Genomic DNA, 18,672 nt, shown 5'->3' with positions numbered 1-18,672 from the left:
GAGTGCCATGGCCTTACACGACCTTCCCCTTAGGTCGGCACCTACACACCGGCACTGATAAATGCATGCTGTAATTCTTCAACTAACAATGGTAAAATTACATACACTGCAGTTCAGAGGAACTCATCATTTCACTGCCACCAACTCTGTTATTGTGCAGTTACAAGCGACTATGCACAATATACACTATATCTCAGCACTCTGGCACACAGGGACCCCACCCGGACACACACAATGCATGCATTCAGTAAGGGATGACTTTGAGGTGTTGAATATGAAGACTTTCCTTTTTTGCCATGACATTGCCACATATTGGTCCAATATTGCTATTAATGTGGTGATAACTTTTGCATCCATACAGGTTAACAGATGGCACACTTTAAAATGTCCCTGTAGCATATTATCAAGAGACTCTGGTTGGATTGGAAGATTGTGTTAGATATATTACTTCCCATTAGTCCCTTTTTGTACAGAAAATAGCACAAATTGCTAATGCAGCTGGCTGCAATCAATTTCGTTTAGTTTTCAGTTTGATGGAATGCATTGTCATGGGAGCAGAACAAACACAAACTTATACAAGTTCATAAGACATTTTGTGTGAAAATGCTTCTAATAGAAGAGCTGAATTGTGGATGTCATCCAAAATGTCAGTGTCCATACCCACCCCCTCCAAATACATGATATTGCATCTCGATCTGGAGAAACCTTAATCAAACTACTATTACTCCTTTCTTACTTCACAACCATTTCTCCATCCACTGCTGGATGAAAACCTCACCATGCTGTGTCGGTCATGGGGGTTGTTTTTACCATACTTGACCACACTGATCAGTGTGGGTTGGTTGGTGAAGGAGGGGCGGTTCCAAGACCAGTTGTTGAGTACAGAGCACAGTGGACAATCCACTATGTCACTGGTCACCAAAAAATAAGTAATTATTTCATTACATATATTCTTCTCTGTATATATCACAGTACACTCGTCACTCTGTGTCTGTTTAATGTATTTGTACGTACATTTCAATTGTAATATGATCAGTCTAAACATCTTCTTCTTCCGTATGGTTGATGTAGACACAGAGCAACAACTACAATGTAATTCAGGTAGTTAAGCCAGATAACCACGTCAGGAGCAGCCGAGTGTATCGCTGCAATGTGTTCTTCATATTTATGGATCGGGAATTGCGTCATTATATGGTGTATGGTCTGTTCTGGATGACAACAATCGCACACTGGAGAGATTTTAATTTTCCACTTGTGCATCAGGTATCCGCATCTGCCATGGTTTGTACAGATGCAGTTTAGGGTGGACTATTGGCTTCATGGAAGATCAAACCTAGGGACCTTCTGCGTTGAGTCTTTCACAACGTGTTTGTTTGCGAGTTCTTTTGAACTCCATTCGGCTCTCCAAGCTTCATCGGGGTTGAACTCGCATTGTTGAAGGTGAAGTGCATGGGTCCAAAAGTGCTTGCGTGACGTCAGCTGATGATGAGGAACGTTATTTAGGTCCTGACTGTTTTCCTCGAAGTCAAAAAATAATTTGCGTGAACTGTTTTAGACCACAGGGCATCTATTATTGAACATTGATTCATGTTTGTGCAATATTTTACATTCTTAGGTGACAGCGCTTTTGTTCTGATCCCCATTTGCTTTACTGCTGAACTTTATTTTATTTGTTTTTCTTGTCAGCTTGGTGACCTAGGTTACTCTTGTAAATGAGACTACCCTGGTTCACCAAGCGAACTTGAACGGAGTCACATAATCGCTGAAGATGAACCACTTCATATTTAAACAGCTCAGAATTATATTGAAGTGAAGTTTTCCTACATCTTCTTGACATGGACATCAGGAAGAAGATGTGCATATTTAGGAACACAGATAAATGAGAGATTCAAATGGAGTTAATACTAGTGTAGTGACATTGAATGTGTCACTGTAGCGCGTGGCGTTGGGAGATTGGTAGACGATGGAATTAGGGGTAGTAGCCCATTCTACCAGTTGGACCCGTGGAGCAAGCCCGGAGCTTCACATAGCTCTACAAAAATTAACCCGTAAAAACAAAGTTTTTCACTATACATCCTTTATATGCGTGGCGGCTAGAGTCCTCTCGTCCTCTGGCTTGAGATGGCTGCCACCTATGGGTCAGATGATTGTCTGCCAGCATTAAGCAATTGGTAATTAAATATTTTTTAAAAATTCCCCCAAACAGTGTAAAATTTTGGAAAAAAAAATTGCACGAAAATTAATTGTCACGCACAATGAGTCTGTGTGGAAAATGTCAGCTCGATTGGATCACGGGAAGTGGGTTAAAAAACGACCGAAAGATTTGCACGGTCGTAAGCAAGCAAGCAAGCGAACTTAATATAAAGGATTTAATAAATGTTTTCAGTTCATGAGTTTGTGCCTATGATATTGAGACAAACAATGACAAGGTTCAGGGCATTGTGTAATTGTCCAAACCGTACTGTAATATTCACCTGTCACCAGAGTATCACCATACATGGCTTTGAACTCGTCAAACTTGCTGCCATCCACCACTCGAGCAATCACCTGTTGGGGAAAGGGAAGGTGTTTCATATCCCGTAAACATTTAATGAAAAATAAATACATTCTATAAATAAAGTGACAAAAGTATGTCACACAGCATTCACCGAATTATGTTCCAGCTACAGTCAAAACACCATATATGTACAGAAGTATCCATAACAATTCCCCATCACAATCGTGGTACACATACAAATAAAAAATAACTTCCCAATTAAAAATCATAATTTCCTAATATCGAAGCCACAACTCAACTAAAGTCGCAATGAAAAGCAAGGCTGTTCCTATTAAAAAGATGCATGAAGAGGCTCATACCAGAAGAGACATCACATATTGAAATCAGAACAAGACTTCCCTTGACTGTCCTGTTTTACTCTCACTGTGCTAGATCCATCAAGTATGCTGGTCATTTAATACAAAGGTAAGGAAACGTTACATTAATTATATACATTTCGTAACTAAGTACACTTATAACCTAGGTTATCATGAGTGCGCAATATTCATACATTGTCAACTCTAATATACAGTAGGTATTTTTTGGGTTGGACTGCGTAAATATTTACCCGATCTAACTAAAAAAGCTATATTATGGATATTGGTCGTGAAAGCCTACGTATTTCTAGATTTGAAGCTTGTGTTGCCTCCGAAACGTCGTGATTTTTATTTTATTTTACTTTTATTAATTTTAATTTTTAACCTACGTGACTTCACCAAAAAAACCTAAGAATATGAATCCTTGCAGTCACGAAAGCCTCAAATCTAGAATTAATGCCCTCTACGGGGAGGAATTCCACCTATCTGTTTTTAACAGACAACGAGACAAGAAGTCACAGCTTCTCGAGACGCTGGCCTTCCTCAAGAGATGCCGAGATAACAAGGTAATACCCATCGCTTTACGGAGTGGTAGCTCTTGTAATCTCTCATTTACTTGATACAGCTGTCGTGGCTGTGACGGTTCCACCTGAAGACGGAAGCTTGTGTTGCCTCCGAAACGTCGTGATTTTTATATTATTTTACTTTTATTAATTTAAATTTTTACCTACGTGACTTTACCGAAAAAACCTAAGAATATGAAAGCCTACGTGTTAAATTGTTAGCTCTATTAAACAATTCTGTCTTGCATTTTCTACTGAATTGGTTAAATGTCCGTAAACAATCTCGAACATGCAGTGGCAGTGAGTTTCAGGTCAATGGAGTGCTGACGGCAGAGCTGCGAGGTCTGAATCTCGCTCTCCGAGTGAACAGAATGCTTAGGTCACTGCGAGCTGCCGCACAAAGATGCCGATGATTAGCAATGGTGTGTACTAGCAAACACAAGTCAGAATCAGAATCTTTATTTATACCGAAGGAATCCGAAGAGCTATAAAGCTCCTTTTCATAGATGTCCAGTAGGGGTGGGTCAGACAGTTACAACAAACAACTCAAAAACACGATAGAAGTGCAAAGTGCATGAAATGTAATAAAATAACTAAGAAGAAATACAACTTAAAACAAAACAATTTGTATTTTACTAGGCAAAGCACACTGAGATATAACCTTATTTTTCAAAAGCGACCTGGCAACAAATGATAGCTCAACAAAGTGGTTTATCGTGTGCAAATGTATATCACACAAATCATCTAAAGTAATGTTTCTAAATAGCATGGAGCACACTGTGCTTTTGATGTAACTCAATTTAAGTTTAGATATTTTCTCAGAAATCTAAATAAAATACGGTTCTAGAATTAGCACAGCACACCGTATATACACCATGCTCTGTATTAATAATTGTTACACCCAAGTAAAAAGATTTGAGCCAATAAAATTTGGTGAAGATATACAGAGAAAGTTGCAATTCAACACAGAGATGCTATTTTAATAAAATGGTTTGCATTTTGCCTGGGTAAAATATCTTGTGGATTACTCCAGTATTAAGACAATTAGACAACGCGTTCTCAATACAATGTGGTGAAGTTAACCTTCCACAATATGTATGTAGCTGAATACTGGGACTTTACATTGAGACTGAGATGTACTGTATTTTCATAACAAAATAAACATGTGTGTGTATTCTAAACTCAAAATCATAACTTACATGACAGAGTAATCTCATTAACACAGATCCAGTACACAATGCTTTTGTCGTTTTTTTCTTATTCAGGGTTGAACAGACATCTTGTATATTGCCAAGCCAACTAGATAAAGCCATGGTTCTATAATTCCACATTATATAAACAAGCAGTACAAGCTTTGCCATGTAGCCAAATCCTATTTTTCAGAGGTATGGCGATGACTGCACAAGTGGTCAGCATGATGACACATGCCCAAGCTTCCCAGAGCGGCATTGACACTGCACTTGGTCAAAACCTATGGCACTGAAAGTGCTCATTGTGCAAAGCCCCAGCTTATGCTTTTATTTGCTAAGCCTGTGGTAGCTTTGTTGAGTGATAGCAATGCCAAATGTGATGCTATGGTGCACGTGTATATTTATTACTAATACAAGCCACACTTCAGACCTTCATGGCTGGCTAGTTAGGAGAGTTAGCCCATATGCCTTATCTTATAAAAAAAATCCCATGAGAGCCCCGTTCAAATTTACGGACAACAGCATGTGCGGATATCAAAAACTAGGCATGCAAAGACGTATGCATTCGTCAATATTGTTTCTTACATGTACTAAACACGCCTTTCATAATGTATGTAATTAGGTATAAGTGATACAAACTACTTTAAAACTAATTTAAAATGTTGGCTTTCGCGACAAATTTTTTCCATAAGAGTTTTTTTTAACGTTAGATCGCGTAAATATAAATACGTCGTTAAACCCGCCACCACCCGACACCGCCAGTTAGTGAGGTTTGTCACGTAAACAAAACATGTCAATTCGTTACTAGTTCAGCACACCAGTGTGTTGGGGAGTAAACCCACAACATTTACAATTCAATTATGACATGTCGCCAATAAACAACCAGCCTCATCAGGCCACAGCCAGAGTTGTGGAGAAATCCTCCTGTTTCGGTCTTAAATAGAGGGATACATGTCATCACTTGTGAACTAATCAGGAATAATAACCATTTGTAACTTATGGCAATTACAAGTTTTTGTTAAACTACTGCTGAAAGAAGTCATTCCCTTGTGTATTGGTCATGGAGGTTGTTTAATTATACTTCACCACTCCGGTTAATGCAAGTTGGTAAAGGAGTGGGGAGCCCATGATGTATGTCGTATTGACAGCAATGTTACAGATTGGGCGTGCTGTGTGTGAGCGAATAAAATTGCAGGCAGTACGGTACCTCTCGGATGTCGAAGGAACGCTTCAGGTTTGCTCCCACAATGCCGTACAGCTCGTCGGTTGGAAACAGTGGTTCCTGTGGCTCTTCTAATGTCACCTGCAACAACAAAATGTGAGATTCCAATGGACTGTGAGTAAGTACCACCGAAGTTCTGCTATTTCATCACGTGCACTTTGTTACTGCAATGACTGTTCGTGCTCGAGTGAAATAGTAAAAGATTAATTTGAAAATGTGAAAGACAGTTGAAAGCTGTTTAATTTCCATATTTGAATGAGCATCTGAAGGACTCACGAGTCATACATGTGGGACAATCTTTCCACAGACATTGTTATGATCTTTACCGTAACTTAAATATTCTTCATTAAAAAGCAGCAATACAAATATGATACACAATTAACACGTAGGCTTTCGCGACCAATAGTATTTGTTATGAATGAGACACATTGCCCAGTATTACATATCTTATGGCTATTATATGGCACCACTTAACATAATATATGTAATAAAAATTTTCACATTTATACGTCGGATTCAGGCTTTCTGGCCTCCCTATTTGGGAATTGTAATAATACCTCCTACCCAATGCTTTCCAATTCCTCTACCGAGATGCTTTTGTGATCCAATTGTGATCCACACATTGAATCGCACAGCAGCGTTTGGCGTTGGCCAGGAAATAAAGATTCGTGTTTGGTACAGGGTGTGATAGGAGACTTCAAGGTAGTCGTGCTGCTCACAGTGGCTGCAGATGCCATTGGCTTTCTGGGAACTTATCTCCTTATTGAAATGTAGTAATTTCCCAGTGTCCTGAGACACTGCTCTGGATGTTATTGACCTATTGGAGGTTAATTTGCCTCTGATAATACAACATCACAAGGTGAAGACCTTGGAGGTCAGGTGTTAATTGTGCACCAAATATGGGATTCAATAGCAGGTTCTGGTGGTACCAAAGGAATTGGCTGTGATGACCTCTTAACTTCGACCTGGTACACCTTGACTAATTATAAAAGCAAATACTTGTCAAAGCACAAAATCATGATTGTTGACAGGCAGGTGGCGTGACGTGTACAAAGCTGGCACTCACATTAAGATTCTTCTTATAGTTGAGGCTGCGCACCACCTTACGTGCCAGATGAAGTGCATGGTGGTCATCCAAGGCATAATGGTCCGTTACGCCAGACTTACTAAACTCACAGACAAGGCCCAAGACACATGCAGGGGCAGAATGCATGAGACTTGCAATGCAAAACTAATTCACGAACAGAGAAATAGGGGCAGTAGTAGCATGAGATGCAGAACAATATAGGAATCACTGAAACATACACGCTCATTCTTGATTTGAAGCTTTCGTGACTGCAGGAATCCATATTCTTTGGTTCTTTCGGTAAAGTCAAGTAGGTAGAAAATAAAATAAATCACGACGTTTCGATCGCAACACAAGTGGTCGTCCTCAGGCGGAAAAAATATAATCTAGTAGTGGAACTGCTGAACTAGCGAGAGAGCTGTTACAACAAGGTTATATATGTGGCGATGGGCAAGCAAGCAGGGTCCGAGCTGGAAAGGCATTCCACTCATTTTACGTGCTATTTCTCCGCAAATGCTTCTAGGTTTATTCATTTCTAGTTTGTGTTGCTCCTTATTCAGACAGAAGCCACAATATAGCACTTAAATGTATGCAGAGTCCTATTTAAGAATCTATTTAGTGTATTGTAATCTCCTGGCGAACTAGCAGCCCAACGTCTTAGATAGTTTCACAGATCTGCAAGATCCACCAACTCTCACCTCCAGAGTTCTGAATCACAGGAACGTGTTACCAGAGATGGCTCCATGCATCTCTGAATGACGCAGTCAGTTGTTCTCACATGCAATTAGTCATTCTCTGTTGTAGCTAAATGGCCAAAGATTCTCAACAATATCCAAACATATATCAATAAATCTCAGTTTAATCGTAATTTAATCTCTGGTGTTGAGTGTCGTAAATAAACAGGAAGGATACTGCATGTGATATACAATACTTGGGGTGAGAGAATTCCGCTTCTTTGTCACATATTCATTCAAGACATTGACATCCAATAGAATTGCATTACTAAGTTAATTTAAAATAGTTGATTATGAATAATAGGTATTATTCATGTTAACCAACGATGAGAAAACAAGTGTGGGTAAAGTTGGAAACACACATTTGACAGAGTATCACACACGACAGAGTATCAGACAGGCAGACAGAAAGATGAGACGAAGGCAGATAAACAAGAGAAACACGCAGCCAGGTAGATACACAGACATATGAGACAGAAGCAGAGACAGTTACAAGCAAAGCAGGCCACACTCCACCTGCAGTGGAGATCGGCGCCTCCCAGATCCTCAGCTGTCACCACCTCACCTGTGGCAGCCTTCACCTGCATGCCACCGTGTACACATATCAGGGACGTAGGATGATGATATCAGGTAAATATTGACCAGCATGGTGAAGTATTGTAATAAAAGAAACCCCTATGACTGACAAAGTGTAGGAAATCTTTCATCCAGAAGTGTCTTGATAAAAGGCTGTAAGTCATTATTGTAAATGCACTATTGCCATGTATCAACTCATTATATAAAATTCATATAACAGAACTTATGTAGCCACACAAAGACAACTATTTTTTTTCGATTTAAAGCTTTCGTGACTGCAGGGATTCATATTCTTCGTTCTTTCAGTAAAGTCACGTAGAAGGGTAATAATATTACTTTATTATTTCCCTTCTACGTGACTTTACCGAAAGAACCAAGAATACAACTATCTAACCTATATAATTCATTTTTTGTCTGTCTGTCTGTCTATCTGTCTGTCTGTCTGTTTGTCCGTCTGCGTACGCTCCCTTCCGGGGGATTTAGCTCTCGGACCGTGGGGTTCGCCGAGATTAAATTTTGCAGGTGGGCACGCCCCCGGCCCGCGGTAAACTTAGGCATTTCCGATTTTTCGTCTCTAAACTTTAAATCGGACCGATTATCGATTTAGTGCGATTGCTCTTTATTTAGTTATTTATTTATTTAATATTGCCGGCCGGCGCGGACCACGGCGGTTGCCCCTGGCAACGGGTAGCAACAACTTCGCTGCGGGGTGGACGCCATTTTTAATTCCCGTTACAAATATGCGCACGCATTAACACGCGATTCTGAGGTAAATTCATCAAAGTTTCACGTCCTCTTCACTCCCCTTCCACCCCAATGTGTGCAATTACTATTATAGGGTCGGTAGATAATAAAATTATAGCGATTAGACAGTATTATTGTACATACACTCCACTCTCACACTCTCAGACTCACACACATACACTCACTCTCACACACACACATACACTCACACTCACACACAAACTCACACTCAGACTCACACACACAGACTCACTCTAACACTCAGACTCACACATACACTCGCTCTCAGACTTTCAGACTCACACACACTCAGACAGACTCACACGCTCACTCGCACACACTCGCGGCGTTGCTCCGTGTTCGGTGGGGGGGGGATGTCACGAGTGGGCGTGTTTACCTTCCCCCCACCCTCACCGATATCTTCAAACAATCGCGGAGATTCTTATTCCCGTCGAAAAGCTACGAGGTTAGTCACGCAACTTCACAGCTCAGTTAAAACATTTAAATATTTATGTTTACTATTTTGTATCACTCTTATATAGGGATTAAGTTATGTTTGATGATAGTAAATATACACTATGCACCACGATTTTTCCCTGGGTAAAAAGTGTTATTTTTATATTGCCTAAGCCTCCTAAGTATATAAGATGGCTATTATTCCCCATACATGTTGCTTTTGTGACCAGAACTTTATATAAAGGAAAGAATTACACAAATGCACACGTTTTCTCCTAGCAAAATAGGTCCATTTGTAAATATCACTGTCCGTGTCAAAAAAAATTAAGTTTGAGAGGAATTTTCTCCAATTTGTAACTTTTGAGATGTCAGCGTATAGAAAATAACACTACCCAGGGACTAACACATGTGTAGTTTTTGGTAGTGAGGGTGAGTGGTTGTTGTGAGGGTGAGTGGTGAGGGTGAGCAGTGAGGGTGAGCAGTGAGGGTGAGTGGTGATTGGTGAGGGTGTGATTGGTGAGGATGAGTGGTGAGTGGTCAGGGTGACTGGTGAGGGTGAGTGGTGAGCGGTGAGGGTGAGTGTTGAGGGTGAGTGGTGAGTAGTGATGGTGAGTGGTGAGCATGACTGGTGAGTGGTGAGGGAGAGTGGTGAGGGAGAGTGGTGAGGGTGAATGGTGAGGGTGAGTGGTGAGGGTGAGTGGCAAGTGGTGAGGGTGAGTGGTGATTGGTGAGGGTGTGATTGGTGAGGATGAGTGGTAAGGGTGAGTAGTGAGGGTGAGTGGTGAGCAGTGAGGGTGAGTGGTGATTGTTGAGGGTGTGATTGGTGAGGATGAGTGGTGAGTAGTGAGGGTGAGTGGGGAGGGTGAGTGGCGGTTGTGAGTGGTGATTAGTGAGGGGTGAGGATGAGGTTGAGTGGTGAGGGGAGGTTGAGTGGTGAGGGTGAGTGGTGAGCGGTGAGGGTGAGCAGTGAGGGTGAGTGGTAATTGGTGAGGGTGTGATTGGTGAGGATGAGTGGTGAGGGTGAGTAGTGAGGGTGAGTGGTGAGCGGTGAGGGTGAGTGTTGAGGGTGAGTGGTGAGTAGTGATGGTGAGTGGTGAGCATGACTGGTGAGTGGTGAGGGAGAGTGGTGAGGGAGAGTGGTGAGGGTGAATGGTGAGTGGTGAGGGTGAGTGGCAAGTGGTGAGGGTGAGTGGTGATTGGTGAGGGTGTGATTGGTGAGGATGAGTGGTGAGGGTGAGTAGTGAGGGTGAGTGGTGAGCAGTGAGGGTGAGTGGTGATTGTTGAGGGTGTGATTGGTGAGGATGAGTGGTGAGTAGTGAGGGTGAGTGGGGAGGGTGAGTGGCGGTTGTGAGTGGTGATTAGTGAGGGGTGAGGATGAGGTTGAGTGGTGAGGGGAGGTTGAATGGTGAGGGTGAGTGGTGAGCGGTGAGGGTGAGCAGTGAGGGTGAGTGGTAATTGGTGAGGATGTGATTGGTGAGGATGAGTGGTGAGGGTGAGTAGTGAGGGTGAGTGGTGAGGGTGAGTGTTGAGGGTGAGTGGTGAGTAGTGATGGTGAGTGGTGAGCATGACTGGTGAGTGGTGAGGGAGAGTGGTGAGGGTGAATGGTGAGGGTGAGTGGTGAGTGGTGAGGGTGAGTGGCAAGTGGTTAGGGTGAGTGGTGATTGGTGAGGGTGTGATTGGTGAGGATGAGTGGTGAGTAGTGAGGGTGAGTGGGGAGGGTGAGTGGCGGTTGTGAGTGGTGATTAGTGAGGGGTGAGGATGAGGTTGAGTGGTGAGGGGAGGTTGAGTGGTGAGGGTGAGTGGTGAGCGGTGAGGGTGAGCAGTGAGGGTGAGTGGTAATTGGTGAGGGTGTGATTGGTGAGGATGAGTGGTGAGGGTGAGTAGTGAGGGTGAGTGGTGAGCGGTGAGGGTGAGTGTTGAGGGTGAGTGGTGAGTAGTGATGGTGAGTGGTGAGCATGACTGGTGAGTGGTGAGGGAGAGTGGTGAGGGTGAATGGTGAAGGTGAGTGGTGAGTGGTGAGGGTGAGTGGCAAGTGGTGAGGGTGAGTGGTGATTGGTGAGGGTGTGATTGGTGAGGATGAGCGGTGAGTAGTGAGGGTGAGTGGGGAGGGTGAGTGGCGGTTGTGAGTGGTGATTAGTGAGGGGTGAGGGTGAGGTTGAGTGGTGAGGGTGAGTGGTGAGCGGTGAGGGTGAGCAGTGAGGGTGAGTGGTAATTGGTGAGGGTGTGATTGGTGAGGATGAGTGGTGAGTGGTGAGGTGAGTAGTGAGGGTGAGTGGTTGTTGTGAGGGTGAGTGGTGAGAGTGAGTGGTGAGGGTGAGTGGTGAGCGTGAGTGGTGAGGGTGAGTGGTGATTGTTGAGGGTGAGTGGTGAGGATGAGTGGTGAGTAGTGAGGGTGAGTGGTGAGGGTGAGTGGTGAGGGTGAGTGGTGAGGATGAGTGGTGAGTAGTGAGGGGTGAGTGGTGAGGGTGAGCGTGAGTGGTGAGTGGTGAGGGTGAGCAGTGCGGGTGAGTGGTGATTGGTGAGGGTGTGATTGGTGAGGATGAGTGGTGAGTGGTCAGGGTGAGTGGTGAGCGGTGAGGGTGAGTGGTTGTTGTGAGGGTGAGTGGTGAGGGTGAATGGTGAGGGTGAGTGGCGGTTGTGAGTGGTGATGGGTGAGTGGTGAGGGGTGAGTGGTGAGCGTGAGTGGTGAGGGTGAGTGGTGAGGGTGAGTGCTGAGTGGTGAGGGTGAGTGGTGAGAGAGTGGTTAGTTTTGAGGGTGAGTGGTGAGGTTGAGTGGTGAGGGTTAGTGGAGAGTGGTGAGTGGTGATTGGTCAGTGGTGATTGGTGAGGATGAATGGTGAGTAGTGAGGGTGAGGTTGTGTGGTGAGGGTGAGTGGTGGTTGTGACGGTGAGTGGTGAGGGTGAGTGGTGAGGCTGAATGGTGAGGGTGAATGGTGAGAGTGAGTGGTGAGTGGTGAGGGAGAGTGGTGAGGGAGAGTGGTGAGGGTTAGTGGTGAGGGTGAGTGGTGATGGAGGGTGGTGATGGAGATTGGTGAGGGAGGTTGGTGAGTGGTGAGTTGTGAGGGTGAATGGTGAATAGTGAGTGGGAGTGGTGAGTGGTGAGGATGAGTGGTAAGGGTGAGTTGTGAGTGGTGAATGGTGAGGGTGAATGATGAGTACAGTCAATATGCACTGCTGTTATCATACCAGGTACCACCACCACAATATGTACTCCTCTCATCATAGCAGATACCACCACAGCAGTATGCACTGCTGTAATCATAGCAGGTTCCACCACAATATGCACTGTTGTCATCATAACAGGTACCAACACAGCAGTATGCACTGCTGTAGTGATAGCAGGTACGACCTCAGTCGGTATACACTGCTGTAGTGATAGTAGATACTGCTATCGAGTTGGTAGATACCGCTATAGTAAATACTAAAACAGTCAGTATATACCACTACAGTCAGTCAATACTGCTACAGTCAGTATATACTACTATACAGTCAGTACATACTGCTACGGTGAGTAGCTACTAGAGTCAGTAGATACTATTATAGAGTGAGTAGATACTGCTATAGATTTTGTAGTTACTACTATAGTCAGTGGATACACTATAGAGTCAGCAGATACTATACAGTTAGTCGTTACGAGTATATAGTCGGTAGATACTACTGTAGGCCCAGTAAATACTACTATGGTCAGTAGTTATTACAGTCACTAAATACTACTACACAGTCAGTAGCTACACATGGCTCAGTAGATACTACGGTACAGTCAGTAGATACTACTACAGAGTCAATAGATACCACTTCCTCTGTTGTATGTAAGGTGTTGTTAGTATATATACCTACGAGGGGTAAAGATATTTTTGAGGGGGGGGAGACCACAATTTTCGGAAACATTTTGACATCAACTATTTACCCCACACTTTCTACAACTTTTTGGACTTGTGAAAGCCTCTTATATATTTGTTGGTGGAAAAATGTACAAACAGCCCACCGGGCTTTGACAATACCTTAGTATCTGTGTATATATATGTAAGGTTTTTAAGAAAGATATTTTTCACCCGGGCAAAGCCGGGTACTTCCGCTAGTTCTTTATAAATTCTTATAGACTTTTGGTGCAAATGCACTCACTGAGAATGTCAAGGACATGGCCATCAAGGCACAATTGTAGGTGGTTTGGCAAGCACCACAGCTCTGTTGTTTGCTTCAGGCTGAAGATAATTTTTCCAAATAATGATACTCATTTAAGGCTAAGTTGACCCAGGGGAAGCCCAACCAATTTTGGATGCCAATTGCCATTATTATTGTGAATGGCCAGGAATTGACCTGCTGAGCATGTAGAGTGGTGCATGATCTATTAAACCACCGAGGTGATGAATGCTTTTGTGTTTGCATGCAGATACACACAGTACATATAAACACTACATCAACCACAGGCTTCCTATAGGGGTGACATGTTTGTCCATACTCTATTTATAGACGCCAAATTACATTGCTGGATTGAGAATAAGAAAATAATTGCCCTAACTCCCTGAAGCAGGAACCTTCTGTGGACGATATGCACAAGACATAAGGCTCCAACAGATGTCCTGCTTACACAATTATCTACACATTCCACAAGGAGTTGCTCACCCCATATCTGCATTTGTCATCAACATGCTAAATTCCCCTGTTGATATGTAAACTCCTTTGGTCAAGGCGCTCTCCTCCTCCCACCCACCTTAAAATACGCTGCCAAGCTTAGCAGTATTCATTAGGATGCTGTCTTTCCGACAGCTCTGTTCTTCACCCGAGGACGGCTGCTTATATTTTGCGAGCGCGCAAAAATCGCACGAAATCGCTAATTAAACTAATTAAAAGTTGACAGACATGAAAACGAAATAGCGCTTGCTCACGGCGGGGCTTACGGCGTGGTACCGGGCTATTTTTATTTTACGTACACCCCACCGTTGGAGAGCCAAGCGCGCGAACACACACAAACCCACACGCAATTTGAGACTTTTTTTTATAGATAATATAACACAAATTAGTGTTATTGTAATGATTCCATCTCTGTCATGTCCTGAAGGCTTGTCTGGGTTATAAGTACTGCGCTGACTCGGTAGATATGGTTCTTGGTTAAACCTGCCACAAGGTGATAATAAAAATATGCTTGATGATGGTGATAGCAGCGATGGTAAATTTGAATTTCACAATTGAATGAAACATGTAGAGTATGCACATACCAGGGGAGGGCCTCCAAGGAAAATAGTGCCCTGTTTCCGCACGATGATGCTCTCATCTGCCATAGACGGAATGTAGGCGCCACCAGCTGTACATGACCCCATCACCACCGCTATCTATGGATAGCAGACACAAACACATGCATACAAGCTCATTAATATGTTACACATTGTTCTTAACAAGGAATGTGGCACAATCCGTGACAGATGAAAGGGGCGCACAATACACTGTAAAAGTGCACAGCACCCCCAAATACTATGTGCGGAACAGGGCATGTGACATGGCACACGTGCACACCACATGGTGCGGACATGTGGTAGACAGCCAGTGGAGACATTGAAACTATACCACCCGAAATTCACACATCGTTCAATCAAGCATGAAATAAACATGATATTATGAATTAACATGGTTTCATCACGTGAGAAAGAATATAAGACTTTTGAAGAAGAAAAAATGTACCAATTATATCAGGTACAGGGTATTCAGGAAAACCTTGCCCAACGCGAGGGTTACGTTCTTGGAAAATGCTGTGTTAGGAAAAACCACGTTCAATAAATAATGGACCTTATGGGGAAAAAAGTGTTGCCTTCCAGCTCCTGACAGAGGGATGGAAGCCTCTCCTCCACGATGAGCATTCGGACATTCCACTGAACATGGTAGCGGGTGAGGGGGAGGTCGTGTATAAGAGGAGGTCGTGTATAGGTTATTCTGTACTCCACCGCGGTGGAGTTTAGAGTAAACTTGCAGGAAGTTTAGATTTTAATTGAGTTAAAAAACTATTATTCTCCTCAGTAGAGTTGGGAGTGGGCAGTGGCTTAGCTTGGCTTTAGTCTAAGTGAGCAGAAGCTTGAGGCCTATTGCTTTGTGGTCTTGGCCGTGATCCACGGGTCCGAGGTTTAAAACATTTAAATTCGTTTTAGTTTAAGGATAGATTTTTTAATTAGATTTTTGTTGTTTTTAAAATCGGCAAGATGATAATTGTCGTTTAAAGCCTCAGAGAGAGCAGCAACAGCCACAAGCTACTCAATAAGTTCTTAAATACAGTATTTGTTATACATTTTTACCCCTTTTTTACGTGTGCATATTAATGTGTAGATGTTATTTTATGTCAAGTATTGTACACCACTGGACTGTATAGTGGGAGGTAGATGGGTAAAGTATAGTAGCATAGAGTATAGTGTACGGGTGTGCACTATATGCCCTCCCTTCCTTATGTCTGCAAAATGTGGACCCCTCGAATCGAACATCTGCACCAATTAGACACATTCAGGCTGGCCTGCCTATGATCAATCCTGGGTTTAACCAGGCTGGATTTTGTGAAGAGCTCACAAATCCTTTAAAGATCTGGACACAATCTCATCATCAATGAGCTCCTCCAGCAGCGGGCAAGGCTGTTGGCGAGCGAAGGAGTGATGCTCACAACAAAGAGCAGAGTACCAGGCAGCTAAAATGCAGCAAGATAGCAATGTAGCTGTGCCTCAATGGCAGGTGTAGACACAGGTGATGCATCTGCCAGTCATCTCAATCAACCCATAGCACCTGGATCTGTCCTATGATTTCCTGCCAGTGAGCCTTTGACACTTCACGTGGCCTCAGAGTTCAGCTAGCCTGGCACAAGTTTCGTGGTGATCTCACTTCCACTTAGTGACGAATGGCGGCTGTTGTATATAGTAAGATCATTGTATATGAGGGGCTGGTAAATCCTCCACCTATCACGAATGCATAACAATAACCACGTTGGAACACCCAATTAAGCTTGTGCTGGAGACTGCGGGGAGGAGAGGCATCTATGACACCTTTTGGCAAAACCCAATTTGGCGCAGCCAAACTTTACCCGTCCCCTTGGGGTTTTTCAAGAAACACCAAGAAAACGCTGAGGTTAGCCACGTGGAATGTCCCACACACAACATATACATGCATGCACAACTGCATTCAAATACTCTCCCCACACAGACTGTCATAAATAGACAAAGAGAATGATCCTCCATATAGACTTTTAATAAACAATTAGTGAGCACCTATAAAGGTAGGCACGGCACAAAATGGTTCCATAAAAATACATCACAACCACACACAAAACTCCCATATGCACATGCAAACATTCCCATGCAAACAAATTTAATAACAAAAACAAAGATCCTCCAAATAGCCTTAGACCTTTTGGGGCAAAGTGCTGTTAGCAAGCACTCATTAAGGCTAGCACGGTACACGAGGAGGCGGGTGGTCTACACCATGCCTGACCGCCTTTGTCTTTACTCACCGCACCAGGTACTCATTTGAGGCTGGGTCGACCTAGGGGAGGCCCAGGATCGGTTCAGATAATTTTCACTGGTGTTGGCCGTGAGTATCGAACTCGGGTCATCGGGTTTGTAGCACAGTTCTGCCGAGGGATCATAATGGGACATGTTTCTGGCCTCAAACATCACTCCAAGTTGCAACAGCTTTCTCCAGCATAAATCCAAATACACTTGAATGACAAGCATCTGGACGTTGTCACCCTGTCTGAGGGTATGGCTTCACTGGCAATCCAACAAGTGCTTGGTTAACTGCCCTTCAAGATTACTTTTGACTTCCAATCTGTCACACACATATATACTTTCATGTGATCGAACAGCAATCTAATGTTCATATATAAAGGAATGGGTAACAGGAATATGGTTCAATGCCATGACTGGCATTTTATGAGGTTCAATGATGTAATTACTTTAATAATGTCACTCTATACTTAGAATTAAGCTAATCAATTTTCGATCTACTGTACTTTTATTTGGATGCTCCAGGGTTACATGGAAGGATGTTCATTGCCAAACATTCTACCGAGATTAGGGGATGTCCTGGTACCTTTTCAGAGCTCCCTGATATTGGGGTTTGTTTTCCACAGACGGCTGTGACAGGATTCTAATTTCATAGCATAATGGGGCCCTGGGACTTAACAGGGTAGGGGAGAGCCTTACTACTTCTGGGCTCCTAGCTCAAAGTTGGACAACTGTCTGATCCCTTCTCGAAGACAAGGGTTAGTTGTTTATGAAGGTTTATTAGTTTTGAAAGTAAGTGAAGGAAGGATTTCAAATCATAAGAAATGGCTGGTCACACTGTCGTGAATGTGTTTTAGAAATCACACGATGAATGTCTGCTCTCATTGATGTGATACAAACACAGGATGGCCAATCTCATATTTACATATATTTGTGTACAATCCACTCAGCGACCTTTGCTGCATGTACTCCAGAGATATTCTCAAACAATATTTTCAAGGTGTTCATCATGGCTTTCTCCATAGCTTCACAAGTTATCAATTGCATGATTTTCCTACGCATTATAATCCTCATGAGTCAATGTTTGTGCTGTTCCTCGTCGGCCTAAATGCTTTGCCTGTAATCTTTTGAAAACCTTCACAAACAATTAATTATTTAATAAAATACAGCAATTTACACATAGGCTGTTTTCTGTAGCATTTGTACACATGCATACATCTGCAATTACCTGCACGTGTCAGCCATGCACATTCATGTCTCTGTTTCCACAGCACAATAGATTTTTGTAAAACTAAGGATGGGTGTTCATATTCTCCACAGGCAATCTGAAATGTTCACACACAATATGCTTCCTTGGTAGAATTTTATAGATAAAATTGTATACTTTTAATTATGTTTATGCATCAAAGTACTATAATGCCAATTATAGCAAAAATGTATTCAGCTCTTGGCATGCATATGTGGCAGATGAATTAAAAGTTGGGTTTCATTTCCTCAGTCTCTATGCTCTCTTATCACAACATATGTAATATGTTTGCAGAATGACAAATTTGCTCATTAAGGGAGGATGTGGGGATCCCTTGAAACATCAGTAGCAATGTTAGAACTGCATCCAATTACCTCTACAAGCACGCTGAACAATACAAACATTCTCAGATTCATAAAAATATTATGAAACTGATGCCTTCTAGTTAATTAAATTATACACTAGCGGGAAGTACCCGGCATTGCCCGGGCGAAAAATATATTGCAAAACTTATCTTAAAACATTACATATACATACACAGATGCTAAGC

The 18,672-nt window shown here is 42.8% G+C and overlaps 1 protein-coding gene across 1 annotated transcript in view; it reads right to left on the bottom strand.

Annotated features, from left to right (window-relative positions):
- Positions 1–18,672, bottom strand: part of MCCC2 (methylcrotonyl-CoA carboxylase subunit 2) — a 68,759-nt gene that overhangs the window by 28,851 nt on the left and 21,236 nt on the right. Inside the window, exons 7-11 of the mRNA XM_061557936.1 lie at positions 14,621–14,734; positions 8,145–8,209; positions 6,895–6,994; positions 5,814–5,909; positions 2,475–2,547 (exon numbers count right to left, since the gene is read on the bottom strand). Coding sequence (XP_061413920.1) covers positions 2,475–2,547; positions 5,814–5,909; positions 6,895–6,994; positions 8,145–8,209; positions 14,621–14,734 — 448 coding nt within the window. The remainder of the gene's footprint in view (positions 1–2,474; positions 2,548–5,813; positions 5,910–6,894; positions 6,995–8,144; positions 8,210–14,620; positions 14,735–18,672) is intronic.

The sequence above is a fragment of the Lethenteron reissneri genome, chromosome 24 (genome assembly GCF_015708825.2).
Source record: "Lethenteron reissneri isolate LAM-NWPU_2019-01 chromosome 24, ASM1570882v1, whole genome shotgun sequence".
Lineage (NCBI taxonomy): Eukaryota > Metazoa > Chordata > Hyperoartia > Petromyzontiformes > Petromyzontidae > Lethenteron > Lethenteron reissneri.
Note: the sequence above shows the minus strand (reverse complement) of the source record. Positions and strands in the feature narration are given on the sequence as shown.